Source organism: Durio zibethinus, chromosome 23 (genome assembly GCF_047325235.1).
Source record: "Durio zibethinus cultivar Kanyao isolate XHJ-2024 chromosome 23, ASM4732523v1, whole genome shotgun sequence".
Taxonomy (NCBI): Eukaryota; Viridiplantae; Streptophyta; class Magnoliopsida; order Malvales; family Malvaceae; genus Durio; species Durio zibethinus.
This window is the reverse complement of record NC_143184.1, coordinates 3,770,005-3,789,935: the sequence shown is the minus strand read 5'-3', so window position 1 is coordinate 3,789,935 and position 19,931 is coordinate 3,770,005. Positions and strand designations below refer to the sequence as shown.

The 19,931-nt window shown below is 31.9% G+C and overlaps 3 protein-coding genes and 1 non-coding gene across 5 annotated transcripts; 1 reads left to right on the top strand and 3 right to left on the bottom strand.

Annotated features, from left to right (window-relative positions):
- Positions 1 to 91: 91 nt before the first annotated feature.
- Positions 92 to 163, bottom strand: TRNAH-GUG (transfer RNA histidin (anticodon GUG)). Its single transcript has one exon. It is a non-coding gene; the product is annotated as a tRNA-His (tRNA).
- Positions 164 to 419: 256 nt separating this feature from the next.
- LOC111314079 (vacuolar protein sorting-associated protein 51 homolog) lies at positions 420 to 8,237 on the bottom strand. Of its 2 annotated transcripts, XM_022915099.2 has the most exons (20): positions 7,751 to 8,237; positions 7,419 to 7,558; positions 7,102 to 7,156; positions 6,879 to 6,986; positions 6,494 to 6,592; positions 6,286 to 6,363; positions 6,123 to 6,200; positions 5,595 to 5,750; positions 4,830 to 4,930; positions 4,656 to 4,723; positions 4,116 to 4,189; positions 3,910 to 3,976; positions 3,291 to 3,406; positions 2,654 to 2,920; positions 2,407 to 2,523; positions 2,064 to 2,135; positions 1,903 to 1,953; positions 1,529 to 1,759; positions 1,276 to 1,452; positions 420 to 1,143 (listed from the first exon to the last, which is right to left on the bottom strand). In XM_022915099.2, the coding sequence occupies exons 1-20, from the start codon at positions 7,919 to 7,921 to the stop codon at positions 1,024 to 1,026; spliced, it is 2,346 nt and encodes a 781-aa protein (XP_022770834.2). In that variant the 5' UTR covers positions 7,922 to 8,237; the 3' UTR covers positions 420 to 1,023. The 2 variants fall into 2 exon arrangements, with proteins under 2 accessions (XP_022770834.2, XP_022770838.2); XM_022915103.2 differs by lacking the exons at positions 7,102 to 7,156; positions 7,751 to 8,237 and having other exon boundaries at positions 6,879 to 7,076.
- A 3,491-nt stretch (positions 8,238 to 11,728) lies between these two features.
- LOC111314075 (bZIP transcription factor 53) lies at positions 11,729 to 13,021 on the top strand. The gene has a single exon (XM_022915093.2). It carries the CDS (start codon positions 12,328 to 12,330, stop codon positions 12,760 to 12,762), a length of 435 nt encoding a protein of 144 aa, XP_022770828.1. The 5' UTR covers positions 11,729 to 12,327; the 3' UTR covers positions 12,763 to 13,021.
- Positions 13,022 to 15,155: 2,134 nt separating this feature from the next.
- Positions 15,156 to 15,926, bottom strand: LOC111314076 (calvin cycle protein CP12-2, chloroplastic-like). The gene has a single exon (XM_022915094.2). It carries the CDS (start codon positions 15,754 to 15,756, stop codon positions 15,367 to 15,369), a length of 390 nt encoding a protein of 129 aa, XP_022770829.1. The 5' UTR covers positions 15,757 to 15,926; the 3' UTR covers positions 15,156 to 15,366.
- Positions 15,927 to 19,931: the final 4,005 nt, after the last annotated feature.

Below are 19,931 nucleotides of genomic sequence, written 5' to 3'. Positions count from 1 at the left end.
ATGGACTTTGTAGACAGAGTATGTAGTTCTATAGGCGGTTAGTTTATCGCAGCCGTAAGATTCTAGAGAATGAGAAAGAATCAAAAAGTGATGTGGCTGCTGGGATTCGAGCCCAGGTCTCTACGGCCACAACGTAGAATTCTAACCACTAAACTACAGCCACAGTTGTTGATGCACAGCCGATTTACATTTTTTAGAAACTAATAGAAAAAAAAAAAAGGGAATAATCGATAATTACACACGACATTGCAATCACAATACGCATTTTAAACATTTTTAGTTTAGTCTCGTTGAATGGTTTTTTTGTTTTTTTCTTCCCTTCTAGGGGAAGCGTGTTAAAAAGAAGATTAAAAGTAACTCCAATATTCAGCTGCTTGCCATCATTTGGTAAATCATAGGATGCTAACGGTATAACTAAATTAGAAAATTATGTCACCCTGGAGCATTTTGATCCTGAATAATCACTTACGACAATGTCATAAAATATTACCAATAATGACATATTATATCAAGAAATTTTAAACCGCCTCAAGCTTGGCAAGCAAATGATTCATGTTACTATTAGACCATCTATCAGTAGTCTCCAATAAAAAGTGGACTAAAAAGGAAGTGAGAAGCCGGATAATTCATGTGGGTGTTGGGATTTTAATGTGTTCTCAGTTGAAAGATATGAGATATCCATGAGCTACAAGGACCCTTCCACGTATAGATAACTGGAATTTTTGTTGCATTTTCATCATTTCATTCAAGAATTTCCCATCATTGTGACAGACGAGAAGCTCTGCAAGTGTATTGGTTGTACTCGAACAATGACTCATTTCAAAATGGTTTTTCCCAAGTCATAGAATCCAAAACCCTCTGATGAATCAGATCAACGGACTACACACGAAATATGCCAAGATGTAAGCAGCAACAATTGAACTTGGAATATCCTTCAGGAATTTCTGTATGAACCTTTGGACGAATGAATCACATCAAAGTAACTGAATCAGAGCAATCCATACCAATTTCACTTTCCAACATCTAGGGGGTAATTGGATTCTGTTCCTTCAATTTTGCTAACTTAGCTTGTATAAGTCTGTCCAAGATTGGAGGCTCCAGAGGTGTCGGGTCAAGACAACGCTCTGAAGCAGCAACAATCACCTACCAAACAGAAATAACACCCACATCTTCATTAGTTACCAGTGGAACAAAAATTAGATAAAAACGAGCAATAAACAGTAATTATAGGATATGAAAAGATCAAAGACCATAATCAGGGAATTTTTCTATCACCTCATCAAGTAAAAAGTCAATTACTGCTTCATCTTCAACAATTTCCTTTAAAGGAGTCCTTAAGAACTGAATATCCAGCTGAATTTGCTGGAAACCACTTCGATTAAAGGTCTGGAGTCTGACAAATTCTTGCAAGCTTTTAAGACAAAGTTTTACAATAGTTGTTACAACTGACTCCTGCAATTACAAGCAAACTCGGTTCATTTTGTTTCAATAATATTTTCCCACTAGCACAAGAATTCATAGGTTATACCTGTGTATATTCAACTTTCGTAAAAATTTCAACTTTTTGCTTGAACAATTTTGCTAGATGTGTTTCTAAGAGCTGGCTCCTGGCTCTCTGGGTATTTGACCTACTCATTTTATCATCTCGTAATGGGTTGCTACGTGATGAGGTGGTGCTTCCATTGCTGTCAGACCGCCAATGCTTACGCAAGAGCCCTTGAGGTAAAATCTGCTTCACCTCAATTCCTATTGCTTTCAACTAGTGCAAAGAAATTTGAGGTTAAGCACAATACATCTTAGAAGTTTTGCATAATCAGAATATTTAGACATATTGAAATATGCAGGAAAAAGATTTAAAAATTGTATCCTTGTCCAGTCATAAAAGTTAAAAGAGAAACTAACCTCCTGAAGAAATAAATCAACAAACATATGAACTTCTCTAGGCTCCTTGTGCTGCAGATATTAAAAATAAAAAATTGTGAAGGGTTCAAAAGTTGAATACCGAACTATTTTCATGATAGAAATTTCTTTCAAAATTAAGGATTATAGCACAGCATACTAGCCTTGACCCAGTTTGGTGTTGAAAACCTCTTTCTTAGCAGAGCAGATACCCTCTGAGTTCTCATATTTACATACTGTGAAATGGAACAAAATGAACTTATAATTAACAATTAGGCAACTGGCTTTGCTTAAATTAAAAGATATCTGAAATGGTCTATCCAATGCCAGAAAATAAAAATCATCAAAATTAAATATGTGCTCCCTTGATACAGCGAAATGGCATGACCAACAACAATCAGAATTTTCCAAACTGATCAACAGAATCGGGGTAGAACAAATCCCACAGCTCCAATATAAGTACTACTTTCAGTAAAGTTCAAAATGAAGAAAGGAATCAATTCCTACATGATGCAAAAGCTTTTCCCCAGCCGACCGAAATATTCGACATATCTCCCCAGGAACAAAAGCAGGTCCATTTTCAATGCCTCGAGCACCACCGCCAGAGAAGGAAGCAGCTATTTCCTGTCAATAAAAGATGAAAACATGACAGAAGCCCAAGAGAGTAGGGAGTGTACTAGAATTATTCCACTTCACATTTTGAAATGGTTGTCAGCTGGTAACATAAAATTATTAGGTGATGACAGTAAGTTGCCTCGGTAATTCTTGGGATGACAGTTTGTTCAATGAAGATGGAAAGTTGAGCCAGCACGAGGACAAGACCAGCAAGAACTTTTTCACTGTGTGCTCCTTCTGTCAAACCTTGATGCGGACTTGATGAATTCTTTCTTCCAGAAAGCAAGAGAAAACGATCATCAAGAGCACTTAAGAAGCCCTGAAATCCTTCTTGAACCCAATCAATTATGAAATCTCTCAGTTTAACTAGCAGCCCTAAGTCATCATCAAGAAATTGGCAGAAATCCTGCAATAAGCAAATAGATTAAAAGAGAAGCCCAATGAATAAACATACAATACAAATTCTTGTGCAAAGAATAATGAAAAACATAAAGGTACAAGTTCAAAAACAGAATGCAAATAACAAAATAAATGGCAACATACATAACCCACCGAAAAACAAAGCAGCTGCCAAATTAAGGCCATTTTTCAATCTAGAAAATATTTCAAGCATTTACAAATTCATTTATATGCATCCAAATAAGAGAGAAAAATGCAGATGATCAACATAAAAAATTGACTCGCATTATTTACACAAAATAGCATATAAGGGATGCAAAGTTTGAGTCGTTTCTGCATTCATAAAACAAGAGTCTCTTCAGCATCTCATCAGTTACCAGTAAGACATCCATGCTGCCTTGGAGCACTGCTTTTCTGCTGGCCTCCAAAGCAACCTGCAAGGGGTGCTCCTCTGCTGCCTCTTTTGGGCTAACATTTACTCTCAGGAGGACATCTGCAAATTGAACAGAATGAACTCAGACTTCTAAGGTAATTTTCATTAGATAAACCTACATCAATCAAAAAGAATCAAGTTTATTCAACTTTTCAAACTTTTAAAAGTTTATATAGAATCTATGGATACGTATGATTTAACACTTAGTGCACCTATCATTTTTCATAACCAACTCCCAACTAAACATGCATTTGAAAATATTAATGATGCAGCTATGGACATCAACTCTAGAATAGCCACAGTTGTGAATGGCAGATCATAAATATCGTTTTGCTTGAGCCGGATTAGGTTAATTACATTTTAGTCAGAATTCAAGTGAACAAGGAATGGAGTCTAAAAAATTGGAGAATAGGTTAATCAGATCTTCTTTAGACCCCTATCATGAAATAGGTAAAAACAACATGCCCACCATAGTAAATCTAATTATGTTGTTATCTTTTGGGTGATTTGAAACTCCAAAAGAGTAGAAATAATTTTTCAGGAACAGCAACAGTAAAAAGAACCTGATATGTCCTGTAGAAGGTAAGTAAATGTACTGGCAACATACTTTTTAACAGCACCTTGGGCAGCCTGAGACCACATAGAATATCATTATATGGAGCTCCATCCCTCAATATGAAAACTAAGTACCTTTCTACTCAGATCAGAGGAGGACGAAATGCAATAAAGATTAAAAAGACAAGGGTTTCAAATGAAATTCAAGAAAGACCTCCAGAGAAAAATCGGGTAGAACAGCCTCATGTAACACTTCATCCATTAGAAGCACATCTGCCCATATAGTCCCTACAATGGATTTGGCACTCGATAAGAAAAGTTTCAAATTAATTTTAAGTTTCAAAATAAGAAGAAAACAAATACTATAAAATATATATATATATATATATAAGCTGTAAATCAAGTTATTTCATGAAAGCAGGACAATAAATAATTTCAACAAACTCAGAAGCAAATAAATTTGAGTCCACACCATCATTAGCAAAAAATAATGGTATCAAGAATCAATCCTCATGGAGGCATATATTCAACAAGCACAAACATCCAGAACACTCCCTTGTCTCCATCAAGAACGATATGCTAAAGACATCTCCAAATGTCAAGGAAGATAATAAATTACTTGAATTATGCAGACACTTTAGAATTTGCATTTGTAAATAAGGATAGACCTTTTAATTAGTTATGTTAAATATTTGGAGTAGCATTGCCGAAATCATTGAGAATAAGTGAGAAAAAGCACATGCACACTACTTACGAAGAACACCCAGGAGATTGGCAGAAGAAATCCGTCTCTTTACATATTGCTCAGTTGTTTCAAAGTGACTAAAGAAAAGCCAGCATGTGAGTAAAATGTTGTCATGCTTTGTACACTGAGACACAATAGAGTTAGAACTTGTAAAACAATGGGAACTCTAATGAAGCTGCTTACTTGATGACCAAGTCTTGTGCAAGTGTAATTAGTTGCCTTCCTGAGTCAGGAAATATTATTCGATAAGCACGGATGGCCTCCGCAAATTCCCGAACAGAAGCCTAATTTAAATAATTGACAACAAAGGGGTTATTCATTAATCTATCTAGATGGCACTTTTCCTCCTCCCCACTCCCCCCAGCCTCCTTTTCATTTTAGGGATACTGGGGATGACAGATTTAACCACAATTAAAGAACATAAACACAAAAACAGAGTCCAATATTCTAAATTAATAAGATATCAATTTGGGAAAAGACATCATCTGGTCATTAACAAAGATCCACTAACAAGGATATAAAGCACAAATCTACAAGCATTCAACTCCAAACAAAATTGTAGAAAATGTTTGGTCACTGGCCTACAAATGTAATATTAAGCATACGTTGGATAGTGAAGAAATTTGTTTAACATTTACCTTAATAGACAGCTAGAATTGCAATGGAGTAGTAAAATATTTCATGCATCATGCTGCATTATGCAGCACCCTTATCATTGAAGACAATGAATCCTCAAAAGTAGAAGGCAAGAATTTCCCCAATGTGAGACAGGAGTTTCACAAAAGAACTTGCATTATCAAAAATTAACATATTTCAAAGAACCAGCCATTTGCTTTGCACAAAATCGGTTTCCTTTTTCCTTTTTTGATTCCTTTATCCAACCCAGTTCCTACCCAACAAGCCATTTATAAGAAATTACAAAAAAAATGCTACTCCATGCTCAGTTACCTCATGAGCTGTAGTAGGACTCAAGTCAGAAACTTTTCCCTGTTTAGAAGGATCATTAGAATCCATAGAAACATTCTCAATTTCATCTGTTTTAAGCTGAAGGTCCCAAAGAGATTGCTCTAACTTTTCAAGTAGTTTTGCCTGTAAGTTATCCACCTGCCCAATTACAGATAACCTCTCATGCACATGTACATATTTCAAACAGATATATATATATATATTATATTTATATATATATATTATATTTATATATATATATATCAAGAGACATCAAAAACTTGTTTAGAGAGTAATACTACCATAAGTTTAAAACATATGGTGCACATTTTAAAGGCTGTCAGCAATCAGAAGTTTCAAATATTTTAAGAAGTCATAAGAGAAAGAAAGAGAGGGTGAGATAATTTTCGTATTTTTGCTGATGCATTTTCATGCGGAGTAAATGGCATGCATGGTAATTTACTGTTTAAGCTCCATTGTAACTTTCACACAACCAGCTAGATATGCCAATCTCAGAGTTGCTGTACATACTGGAAAATCCAACTGCTTCAAAAGCACTGCAGCTTCAGCTCTAGCTTGAATAGATTCAGAATCTGAGAATAGCTTCCCCTGAGAAGGAAATTTTAACAATAAATTACAAATTTCTTTAATCTGCTTAAATCACCATATGTGCATAAGACAAGAATAGACATACCTGCAAGTTCTTTACTATTATAGCAACAGCATCTTCAGATGCTCGTTTACAGTCCTGGAATGATGAATCTCCGTATGCCTGGTAAGAAAAACAACAGTGTGTGTTAAATGTTTTGAATACAAAATTTTGACATAAAAGCAAAATTATGTACCAACAACAGAATTAAAAAATAAAATAGAAGAGAATGGACAAGGTAATAGAAAATGACCTTAAAAATTGGCATTGCTCCAGTGTAGAACTTGACCGCATCAGCATATGCTTCTGACTTGATGCATTTTCCAAGTCTAGCGGGCAGATCATAAATGAACTGTTCTTTTCCACATAAGACAACTTTTGAGTAACTAATTGATGCATATATATACAGGAAGTAATATTATACTTATCCTATCTGAAATTTTTCCTTGATAGCTTCAAATTCTGAGCTGTAACATCTAAAACCATAAATTTGCCACAGGATTTACAATCTATTATTTGATAAAATATTGCATTACACTCACAATTGTTACATCTAGTTAACATGCTTTCAGTTCAATCCTAGGGCAGCTGTCACATTACTCACAAGTCACAATAAACATTCGATAGTTCTTTAATACCTGCACTTTACGCAGAAGATTGCGTGTTCGGTGCAACTTCTCTATGTGTTCTCTCTTCTCAAAAAGAGAAGTGTTGACCCCATCACTTCTAGATTGCACTGACATTATCTGCAATTATGAATGAAGAAAAAATATGCTTTGCTGTAATCTCCTTTCCCCACTTCTTCTCCATGCATTGTTCAAAAAATTCAACTAGAGCTGACATGAAAATATTCAAACACACCTTGTCAAGAAGCTGTCCCATATTTGCTTCCATGCCTACAATATTACTTTTCATCCTGTGAAAAGCAAAGTTTCATTACCTACACATTAGGGTTCTTAACTAGTGCTTATGTAAGAACTTCAAAGATCCAATTTGTATCAATTGGTCAAACAAACAATAGTTACTACGACATCAAAAATCTTGCTGAAACAACAAAGAACAAGAGAATCTCCATGAAGAGATATAATGTTGATAAACCCTATTCATTCTTCCCACATTAATAGGATACTGGCAGTGGCAATTGTTAACTAACGGTTTTAAGAATTGAAAGAAGCTACCTTTTAATTGAATCCGTGGCACTGATAAACTTGTTATAGTTCTCATAGACCAACATTTGCAAGTCAGTATCCAGATTCTTGATTTCGGCTGCCATTTCAACGTGCCTCTTAAGAAGCGCTTCCAAATTCGATTTTTGTACCTACAAATTTCAATCCAATCCATGCTTTAAAGGATCAAACCTTCCAATTGAATTACAAATCCAATCCAAACATCAGTAATCTAATCTAGAACACCAGTTTCATTCTGAATAATTGATTTCTATAAATCTAGCTTTAGAATTCAATCAAATTTTAATCCATGATTTAGATCAAAAGAATAAGGAGAAGCGTACTAGGAGGTTCATGTACTGATCGGGATCGAAAGAGGTGGTGTTGATGGCATCCAAGGTGCCGTGCTTTGAAGGGGCGTTGGGAGTGGAGGAAGGATCTGGAGAATAGAAGCTCGATAGTAGATCTCTCATTCTCTTGGCCTTGTCGTCCAACGGAACATCGTCCGTCCCCATCTTGTGATCTTTCTACTTTTGATTTGTTCTCAGCGAATCAGAAAGAGAGAGGTTTTGGTTTCAGATAGGCAAAAGGGAAATTGATAAGGAGCGAGTGAAATTTTCGCAGGCAAGGGAATGAACTACAACGGTAAGCAGAGTGTCACTAAAACGACGTCAGTGACCAAACGAGCGTGTCTTTAGATTCTCATACGACGCAGTTCGAAGACGGTTATTTGTTCAAAAGAACCAAAAAATTCCCAAATTATAAATGGACCAAGAAGGATATTCCATTTATACAGATTTTATTTGCTTGAGTGCAGTTTATGTTTACAACAATTAATTTCCCTTAATTCAGCTATATATCCATTAAAATTTGTCATATTTGATTTTTTTTTTTTTTGCATGGGGAAATAAAAGATAGATTTTGTTAACAGTGTCTTTAGCATTTTTAAGATTATATTATATAATAATATCTTCCCTCAATGTATTAAAAATTATGAATAAAATTATCAATTATTATATTAAATACAAATTTATTATCATAAATAATATATTAATTAATCTTAAAAAATGTTTTAAGGACACTTCTTAAGAAACCCCTAAAAGATATTATGAACGTTTTTTAGATACAATTATAAGCTGGCTATTACAACACAAGTTGATAAAGAAAGTCAAAATATTCAAACGCCGCAACGTTTTTTATGTTTGGTAGGAACCAAGAAAATTATAGAAATTGATAAAAAAAAATCTGAAAGAAGAAAAACCAAATGAGGGAAAGGAAAAAAAAAATTTTTTTCTTTCCTTAAGTTTGGTCTAAAAATTTGAAAATAAATAGATATTGAGTAAATTTATAAATAAAATAATTAATTTAAATTAGAAAATGCTTTCCTTACAATTTAAAAATAATTTATAAAAATAAAATATACAAATCCATCGTTTTTTTTTATGTTTTCCTACCAAATAAAAAAAAAAACACTTCATTATCCTTTAACTCCCATTATTCATCGCTCTTTTCCTTCCATCAAATCAAACGCAATGTAAGAGATTCTCTGGGTAGAAGTATGGGAGATTGATTACCTGAGCATTAACTCGCAGTACTACTACTTTTCTCGTGATTTCATCATTCATGATTCCCTATTTCCACCATTACCCAACTTTCAAATGCCCAATGCAAAACTCAAGTATTGACTTGGTTAACACTACTGCTGCTTTAAAATATTTACTTTTTTTTTTTTCTCATTTCCTTCGTTTTTTTTTTGTTTTAAAATTATGATTTTTTTAACATTTAAAATTTTTATTTTGTATATTTTAAAATTATATTTTATAATTTTTTTTACCTTTTGACATTAAAATTTTTGAACTTTATTTTATAAAAAAATTTAATTTTAATTTTAAATATATTAAAATCAAAAAAAATTTTAATTCTATAAAAGTTAATACATGACAAATATTTTAAAGTAGAGAAAATACTAAATTTTAGTTTCATGATAAATCTTGAAATACCAAGACTAATTAAGGTTTAGATAATTTATTATATCAAAGTTATTGAAATATGGTTCACATGTAAATAAAGAACCTCACATCATTATAAAATTTAAATGAAATATTTTATTTATACATGAATGATCCAATAACTTAATAGTTTAAACTTTTGGGCTCAATTGGTGTTTCACATGTATGTATGAGCTTTTTAGTGTATTCCTATAAGCTTCAGATGTGGTTTATTTCTCCAACGAGTGGTATTAAAGCCAAAGTTATGAGTTTAAGTTCCAGTGATATTGTTGTGATGAGATTGTTGACAAATCGGAGATTGATCGTGTTCATTAACTCTATATACTCGAACATCGATATATGCTCGAACGTTGGTATTAAAAACACTCAAGTAAACATCCAAGTGAAAGTGGGCAATATAATGAGTCAGCCCGATGGAAAAAATTATTTGAATATAGTTCACATGTGAGTAAATAATTTTAAATTATTAAAAAATCTAAATGAGCATATTGAATTTCTATGCATACCATTTTTATCCCTTGAATTGAAATAAATTCAAATTCACAATTCTCTCCGATGGTTAAGGGATAAAATATTTTCAGGAATAAACAAATCATAATGATTTTTGTTTTTATTTTCAGTCATTTTTTTATGTCTTGCAATTGATTCATCATTTTTTTTTTTTAGATATTTGATTAATTTGATGTTTATTTTTATAAACTAATGAAATACTTATAGTTTGATATAAAGTAAATTATCCATCAATTTTTATATACCGACGAATTGGTTCGATAATTAATACTCATTTTTTGAGTAGGTATTGATAAGTTAAAGTTAAACTATCCGGATCCATCAAAATCTCCAGATTCATTACTCTTCTTCTAATAGAGTATAGAAAAGTTTCATTTAGATTTTTCAGGCCAAGCATGAAAGAATATGCTTTGATATTTTTATGCATGAAAAATATATAAATTTAATTATTTAAACTTTTAAACTTAATTAATATTCAACATATATGTATAAACTCTCTGATATATTTTTATGAATTTCAAATACAATTTATATCCCTCAATAAAAATTTTATGTTTACACAACCGTACAGAACATGAAAGTTTTTAGACGCGAATGATTAGTAACATATTGGTAAGAAACATATTTATCACATTCATCATCGACAAGGTGAAATTTATAAAGATATTATTAAGTTGGACAGCTATTCTTTTATGCATTACTAGAAAAAAACGTTGTCACATTAAGGCTCCTCTCCAATATTTTAAACGTGAAGACTGGCCAACGTCATTTTCAGAGACTTTGAATTTAAATAGCAATACTTTTACCTGCCTTAAACAAGCGCTATTTTTACTATTTACTGATAGTATTTATTTCGCATTAGATTACTCTATTAGGCGTGAATAAAAAACTTTAGTTTATTTGTAAGATCATATTTATTGAATTGCATTATGGAGAAACCAAAACAAAATGATAACATCAACAAGTAAATTGTTTTTATTTTGCAGTACTAGCATTTGTAAGATAATAGCCCCAAAATTTTATTATTTTACTTATAAAAAAATTTCATATTTGTTTAGATTTAAATTACAAAAAATCGTATCATTGAAATTAAAATTATTAAATAAAATATTATTTAATGTAATAATTAAAACAGTCCTAAAGATACTCTCAAACAAAATCCTTTGAATTTAAAGATTTAAAACAAAAATAATAATTATCTTTGATAAAATTTAAAATTTAAAAGCAATGCTTCAAATTGTATTCCTATGCAGCAAACTTGACTGGTGTCCTTTATGCAAATGAATAAAGATTTTACCATAAGCAGGTGCGTGACAACTGACAACCACCTCACCAATATTTAAGAAACAGAAAAAATCCAAATTACCTGCCTTGTTTTGTAACGTAGAGGCAAAAAAAAAAAAAAAAAGGTTACCATTTAATGACTTATTAATTTGGACAATTTTGCTCGTGCCTCGGTGGCCCTTATCTGGCAAGATTTCCAATTCAACAACACTTATTGTAAATCATTAATGCTAGCAAATAATAAAATGAAAGATATAACAATTTGTTGGTTTTCTACTCATACTAGTAATAGTAATTTTGCAGAATTTCCTTTTGTTTTTTTGTTGGAAGTTGAAAAATATATATAAAAAAAGCGAATCCAGTCGGTATATTCCAAAAAACCAAAAAAGAATGTAAATAATGCGTTGAATGCTTAGCTGGCGTCAGTTTGCACGCCAGCGGTGACACCGAACCCACTTCTTCTTTCAAAAGTTAACCAGTGAAAAGACCTTAAATACACCTCCCCTCGTTATTAGTTTATCCACCAACATTACCAAACAACCAATCAAACCCCTCTCCTTTGCCTATAAAAGCCCCCTTTCCCCTCGTTTGATATCCTTCTTTCGTTTCGCCTTTGCTTGCTCGCGTAGTCTACACTCTCCGCTTCTCTTCGCGTTTCTTTTCCTTCAACCAGCTAAGTGTTCTTAATTTTCATTCTTTTCTCTTCCTTTTAAGTCTCTTCGCTCTTTCTGTTTCCTTTTTTTATCTAGCTTAGATCTAGGGTTTTTCGGGTTCTGCTTTTTTTTTTGGCTGCTTTGTTCATGTCCGATAAGCGGATCGGGCGATTGGTAGTCAGGTCTTCGTAAAACCATTCCTATGATTTTATATTTTCTATGAGCTCAATCCTCATGCGTCGAATCCGTATTCTCCACTCCTTTTCGGTCGTCTTCCTTTACTGGTTCTACGTTTTCTCATGAATTATCCCCCTTTTTGATCATCAATCTCCTCATCTAGATCTAACACGTAGTTAATTTCTGACTTAAAATTTGAAATCCCTAATTTGTCATTCAATTTATTAATTCCTATTAAATATTCTCCGGGATAAAAAAAAAAAAAAAAAGAGAAACCCTTCCCCTGAGATGGCTTCTGTTCAAAGGCCAGCGAGTTCCCCCGATTCCGATCCACGATATGCTAACATCGACGAGAGGAAAAGGAAGAGGATGCTGTCAAACCGTGAATCCGCAAGGCGGTCACGTATGAGGAAGCAGAAGCAGCTCGAAGATTTGGTTAACGAAGTGAGCACATTACAGAAAGATAACAGCCAGCTATCTGAAAGGATCAACGTCGCCACCCAACGCTTCATCGAGATGGAATCCGCCAACAACGTGTTAAGAGCTCGGGCAATGGAATTGACCGAGAGACTACGGTCCCTGAACTCGGTGCTGTACATTGTGGAAGAAGTCAGCGGATATGCCGTTGATATCCCGGAGATTCCGGATCCTCTGATGAAGCCGTTGCAGCTCCCCTGTCCGATGCAGCCAGTTATGGCGTCGGCTGATATGTTCGAGTATTGATGGATAGACTCTTCTTCCTTGTTGGGCAAATATGGGTCCTTTTATTGGGGTCTGTTTTTTCTAGCGAGTCGTTGGTTAATGTTATCTTTTTCCTTTTTCTTTCCTATGTTTCTGTTACTTTTAGGTAATGTGCAATAAGGTTTATGTTAATGTGGAGTCTGTTGAATGGGGAGTTTGGTTTTGTAGAAACCTTTTGTGTTTTCCGTTTTTGTGTACTTTTGGATTTCTATGGATATGTTGAAAGTTTCTGTATTGTCAATTTCTTTGTGACTACTTGTTGATGTGGATGCATTAACAGGGTTGTTGTAGAGTGTGATATAGGCATAGTTGGGGTTTGTTTTTGCTAGGTTTGGTGGGAAGAAGCCAAGAAAGGGAACTCAGTTGTTTGAAACTTTTGAGTTTATCTCGTGCTTTGGTTACATCACAAGAACAAAAAGGTAAAAAGGTTTAAGAACTTTGTATCCACCCTTTCTTCCTATAGGCATTCTTAGCATAGAAAATGCGAGCTGGAATGTGCCAATTATTGTTTTGATGATAGCAAGTGGTATCTTTGTTTGGATAAATTATGTTGAGAGTTTAATTGAATTGCAGCATTTATTTCTATTAGTCACTCCAGTAGTTCTTTCTCCAAATTATTCAATTTGGTGATCGGAGGGACATGTAGTTGCATTTTGGTTGGGAGTTTTGGATTAGTTAGAAGCTGGATTAAAACTTTGGCTTGCATATTCACTGTGAATTTGATTCTGTAATAGGAATTCTAAAATGCTTTATCTTGTTTGTGCTCCTTGCTCCTGCACGGGCTGTGATTTTTCTTCATTGTTAGTGATATGGACTCTTTCACAAGTCTTGTCTATTAATTGATTAATGGAGTTTTCCTTTAGTAAAGTGATTAACGGTTCATATATCTTGAGCAATATCCAGTGTTATCCAGGATTTTAACATGTTGGGCAGTTCCGCTGGGGACTTTCTTCATTCTTGTGAATGCTGTAAATAAAAACCTCCCACTAGGACACGCAATGTATGTGATGTTAGAAGTTCGTTTCTTTTTTGATGATTTATGATATTTTATAAATTTTTCTAGATTTATCACACGTTGACGGCAAATGAACTTTCTAGGTGGATGGGATATTTCACTGTGGGTGCCTTGTCTCCCAAGACCCATTCCATGAATATGGCGATGCCAGCTGTCATGCTCTAGATTGAAGTTTCAAATGTGGCTTCCTCCCTATTACTAGTAGGCTTTCGTTGGATTGCGGATGAGGATGGACTCGTTCAATTTCAACTGATAGTTCACCGAAATTGAAATTTGTGCGAAGGAGGAGGCACCCGAATCACGTGTGCTTAATTCATACTTATATGTATATATTGTCAAATTCAAAAAAAACACGTTTCGTCGGTTAAGCATTCCCCCCCCCCCCCCCCCCCACCCAGCTGTGAGTCTGTAGCGGACGATTGCGTAAGCAAGGCAACCTTAGTCAATGCATCACGGTTCTACAACTTTTTCATCGTCATGCAGCTTCGATGAACGATGACTGCCGCCAATCTCAATAGACGGCCACTTGGAATAATATCCAAATATTCTTGACGGTAGACGATTTGGCCAAAGCCAAAAATATATCTTGAATCTTGCTTTTGCTTCGCCAGTGAACTTTTATTTATAGAATCATTAATTATGTCTGAATTTAAATAAGAAACTAATTCGTTGCATTCTTATAAAAATAAAACGTTCCAGTCAGGAGATTAACTCAAAGATTCTCCTATGCAAATAATGCAAGTTTCTTTTAAACCTCCATTTGGATGCCACAAAGGAATTCATGCAACGGACGAAACCGAAATATAATTTTATTTTACTGATCATTTCATTGAGAAATAAAAATATATGTATGATTGTGATTTATTTGTTGGTGAAGATTCTGCTAGTATTTTGATGGTTACTTTTTCTCCCCATCCTCGTCACAGTAATTGAGCCAGCATCCGATCTGAATCATAATTGCATCTGCACTTATTTTCGTGATAAATAAATAAAACATAAGATGCAAAAATAAATGTACATTAATAGGGTCTAATGCTTTAAATTCTTCCATAGATTTTTAAGCAAGTCTTCCTTGAGTTCAGAGTTACTTGAACTTGCATATTCTAACAGAGAATTTCTCAAAAAATATCCATGGGTCACTGTGATTTTTCTTGTGCTGATGAAAGATGATGCTGGTGAATGAATATCTAAGAACATAAAAAATAATCTTTCATTTTCTCAGTCTCATTTTTTTAATTATATTTGGTGTGAATTTACCTTCACTATACACTATAAGGATAGCTAGGGTACCTGCACGGGAAAGTCCAATTAAGGCATGCCTCGTTATGAATTAGATCAAGTGTTATATTAAGACAGCGTCTGAAAACATCGGAAAGTTCCATGTAATCCATAAAAACGATTTGAGTTACCAAATTATCTTTTTCCGGATTGTATGGTATAGGATTACATCAGTTGAACGAGGAAACCGCCATTGACATCTTCAGTTTCACACAAACAAATTAATAGTCTTACAACATCTAAAACTCCCTTTTCATCATCATAGGAAAAGGATCATAAAGTAAAAAAGCATTTCAATTATCATAAGTGCGGCACTCCTTAGTCTCCGGGTGGTCTTTGCAGTAATTCTCCAAAGGATCGTTTTCTTTCTTCCTGTCCCTGGCGTGGCTGGCTGCCGCACTGAGCTCTTCCACCTCATCCCAAGCTGCCACACACTCTCCGCTCGCTGGATCATCCGAACACATCTCCTCTGCTTCCTTGATGCTCTTTTCCACCTTTTCTGATATGCTCTCAGGGGCAGCTCTCACCGGTCTGATTACCTGCATCCGCCCAGTCCCCAATTGGGAGACCCTTTTCCGGGGCTGGTTAAGGTATGGGACCTTAACCGGGCTACCCTTTACGGAGTATGGTAGGTTGGCCACGACTCTTGGGGTTACAAGGTTAAGACTAGACAGGGTTGCCATTGTTGCTTGTTGGTGGTTGCAGTTCCTGCTTTTGATTGAGTGAAAAAGTGCGTAATGTAATCCGGAGATGAAACGATAGCAGGTAGGTTTTTTAATTGGGAACTGTAATGGTTCGTGAACACAAATTTCTTATCATCTTGGGACCAATAAGAAATTTTCACGTTGGATAAAAGCAGAGATATTCAATGGAAATATCATTTTTTTCTCCAACATTTCATGGGAATATCTAGTTCTGAATATTTATTAACCATACATAGGAGTGTTACAGATCTAAGGGGCCCAAATGCTTACTATAAATCAGAATTTTAACATTTTCAGCTGTTTGATTTAATGATTAAAATAAGTTTACAAAAGATATCAAAATTAGAATTTGAATCTTAATTTTTTTTCCTACGACTCACAAAAAAAAAAAAATCAGAATTTCAACAATTATTCTAATAATACTTTTTTCATGTTTTCAAAATTATAATATTTTACGATAAATAATTCAACTAAAACATAAAAAATTATTTCAATAAGAAATTATCCACGAGAAAGCGTAAAGGATTAGAAAGTATCCATAACAAACGTAAAGGATTGAAATATCCATGAGAAGTGTAGCGACCAAAATAATATCTCGACCAACCAAAGTTCTGCCTGTAGAGATAGTGATATGCTGAATTTTTTTTTTTGTCAGTATATTTATTTGTCATTATGGAACTCACAAGAAATATCAAGATATATGGATTGATAAGATGAAAAAAAGATAAAAGGATAAAAAAGTCACTTCAGTATTAATTCAGAAAAAAAATATATTATTAAATTTTAAATTTTATAAATTTGAAAGTATTTAAATTTGTAATATATTTTTTTAGGCTAATTAAACAGGAGGCAATATATTTTTTAGATTAATTAAACAGATAAATAGAGATTTAATATTAAGAATAAACTAAGAATTTAAAAAATAAAAGAAATTCAGAAAAAAAAAAACAACTTTGCAATATATGGAAGGTGTGCATTATTTTACAATATTTGGAATCCAAATTTTACTATTTGTTTAATCAATTGCTATTATTCTTACTCATCTGAAAATATTGCTATATTTTATTATTGTTTCATGAATTTTCAAGTAAAAGTAAGTATCCTATAGTTAAAACAACATCCCTAAATACCAAAACCTATTTTATTCCTCTTTTTTTTAATATTAATACAAATTTTCATGAATATTAAAATAAAAACAACTTATTGCTTGTATTAAAAGTGAAAGCCCTCAATATATACTAAACATACATGATTTTGAGGTTAGTTTGAAGGGAACTCTTAAATGATATTAAATGGATAATAATAATTATTATTATTGTGTTTAACTATATTATAAATAAAAAAAATTAAGATGTATTTAGCAGCAGTAATTAAATTTATTATAACAAAACATTTTTCTAAAGTTTAGTAACAGTGGCAAAAAAAAAAATTTTGTAGTGTTTGCGATGGAATAAAAAATTGAGTTTCACAGCAGGTGCGTTAAAAAGCTACTTTAGATGAGAGGATTAGCTTCTAAATTTTTTATGCAGACAGATAACGGAGTGGTTGGCGCAATAAGAAATTGGGCTACTCTACTGCAAGTGTCTACGATGAATTAACGGTAACACGAGTTACGATCGGTTGGCACAGGCTTGTTGGTGCAATATGCTTTTTTCAAAGTTTGCTATAATAGTTGTTGGTAGTTTAAATTTTGGTGTATTTTATATTAGATAAAAAATTTAATTATTTATATTTATTTATATTTTAAATGATTATATTTAAATATAAATAATTATTATATAATAAATAATTATAATTATTCGAATATAAATAAATTATTATTTATAAATATCATGATTATATAAAAAATTATAACCATTTAAATAAAATTTATATCTGTTCATTTATTATAAATAAATCTTTTAGTATAATTATTTTATTGCTTCTGATCAAAGGATTTGAAGTTTTGTTATATCTTAAAAGTATAATTATCTTTAAGAAAGTGTTCTTCACATTTTAAAGCTAAAATTTTTTTATGTTATTTTTTTCTCTTATTTATTTTTTCTAATAATTTAAAGATAATTATGAAAATTTTAAATTTCGTATAAGGAAGATATAAGAAAAAGAAAATAGCATGATTTGGAGATTAATATTAGAGAAGGCTCAAGATGTCAAAATATTAATGTTTCTATGAACAAAAATGTTAATTTTCATAAATATATTCATCAAAAGTATGTATTTTATTTTTTGCATAATTACTGGTAAAAAAATTGATTGAATTTGATAAACACGTTAGCAATTAATTTTATTAGTTTGTAAAGTCAAAATACAAAATGTAAAATATTGATTATATTACATAAGTTTATGTATGTATTGAAATTGGCTCCACAATTATATTATATCTATTTGAAAATTTGATACTTATTAGGACAGATAGAAAATAGCCTAATAACATAAAAGAGAAAGACATGATTGATTTATAACTAAAAGAATTATCACTTGTTATCAAGTAACGAATTAAATTGGGTTCTAATGAAATGATCAATTATTTAATTGTCATGTCTTGGTTATATATAGAACATGTAAATTGTCCCATAGTTTTTATGAAAATAATAAAAAATAAGTAAAGGTATTTACCGTGAAAAATTAGATATAAGTTGAGAATATATACAAAAAATAAGATTTGACTACAAGATTAGTTTTATTTTTAAATCATGACACCAAAATTAAGATAATAAATTGAGTCAAGCTATTTGTATGATTCTATCTTTATTAGTCGTTTATAAATTAAATGTTAATATATTTTTAAAAATTTATTATTGGTTTAAATTTTGACATGTGTTCAATTTTAATGAAAATCAATTAAAATTAGATTGATATATGTGAGTAATTATTAGTAAGATATGATGTTTCATGAATTAATTGGTGGATAATAAACCAAATAATTATTATTATCATAAATATGAGCAATGTGACATGTATTTTGCCTGCTAAGTGTATTACTGTAAAAATGATTTTACAAAATAAAATTTTATTATAAACAATCACAAAGTAAAAATCATAAATAACCGTCAAAGAGTTAATAAATGGTTATAAAAAAGCATTGTTACTTTTCGCATATGAGACATTGATTAAACCAAAAGGCATGTCATTAAAAAATATTGATGCATTTGTCAGTTACTAGCATTTTAAATGATGCCCATCAATGTTTAATTAGGCATGTATATAAATTATAAAAGAACATGTAAATTCAATGTTCCAAAGGTACCAATACATGTATGTGTTTAATTCCATTTTGTGATGACATGGAGAACATTAGTATAATTTTCCATATATTACAAAAATGAACTAAATGAGATGGAGTGTTATTTCTTGTACATATAAGAAAGATATAGACTATGGAGATAGAATGCCATCATCCAATTAATACATTATTAGTTAAAGACAATGAAAATATTTTTGCTTATTGTATCCGAAAAAATGATCTTTTACAGGTTGTTAAAATGAAAAATGAATAAGTTTTCAAGATTTTCAATAGTTTCATGACAATGACAATAATGTAGCTGGTTATATACCATATTAACATATAGGTTTAGATAACAATATCGGCTTATAAAAATCATAAGCTTTAGTGTTAGCCAATCAATGATTTAATCAATACAAATTCATCATGAATTTTTGCATGAAATGTGAGTAGAACTCATATTATAATTAGTGTTTCTACTATTTTATGAAAATGATTCTTTAGATTCATGTTTCATGACTTGCATTGATATGGTGATCTAAAAATGAACATATTAATCATAAAATAGTTGTGAGAGTATTTGAAATTGGAGTTAAATATACTATGAACTCTTATTGTATATAGGCATATTGGTCTAATGAGTAAAGTTTGAATTTATTAAATATTCAAAAATGTTATGATCAATTAAAAGTGGTAAATAGTAGAGATATATAGGTTACATAATGGTAGAGAAATAAAGTTCTCATAAAATTTTAAAATTAAATTTAGAGGTTTCAATAATCATGAACTTATAATTGGCTATTAGGCAATTACTATATGCATTGAAAACTCATGATAATATTTGAGATAGTTAATTTTCACTAAAAGCCATTATTATAAATGAGATAACTTCAATAGACAAATTTACATAATTTGTAGGTATGATGTGGAT

Coding starts and splice junctions, on each gene's coding strand:
- LOC111314079 (XM_022915099.2), bottom strand. CDS start 7,921: ATGGGGACGGACGATGTTCCGTTGGACGACAAGGCCAAGAGAATGAGA. Junction 2,921..3,290: donor GCAGCATGGATGTCTTACTG/GTAACTGATGAG, acceptor TGCTTATTGCAG/GATTTCTGCCAATTTCTTGA. Junction 2,524..2,653: donor TCATCCCAAGAATTACCGAG/GCAACTTACTGT, acceptor TTTTATTGACAG/GAAATAGCTGCTTCCTTCTC.
- LOC111314075 (XM_022915093.2), top strand. CDS start 12,328: ATGGCTTCTGTTCAAAGGCCAGCGAGTTCCCCCGATTCCGATCCACGA.
- LOC111314076 (XM_022915094.2), bottom strand. CDS start 15,756: ATGGCAACCCTGTCTAGTCTTAACCTTGTAACCCCAAGAGTCGTGGCC.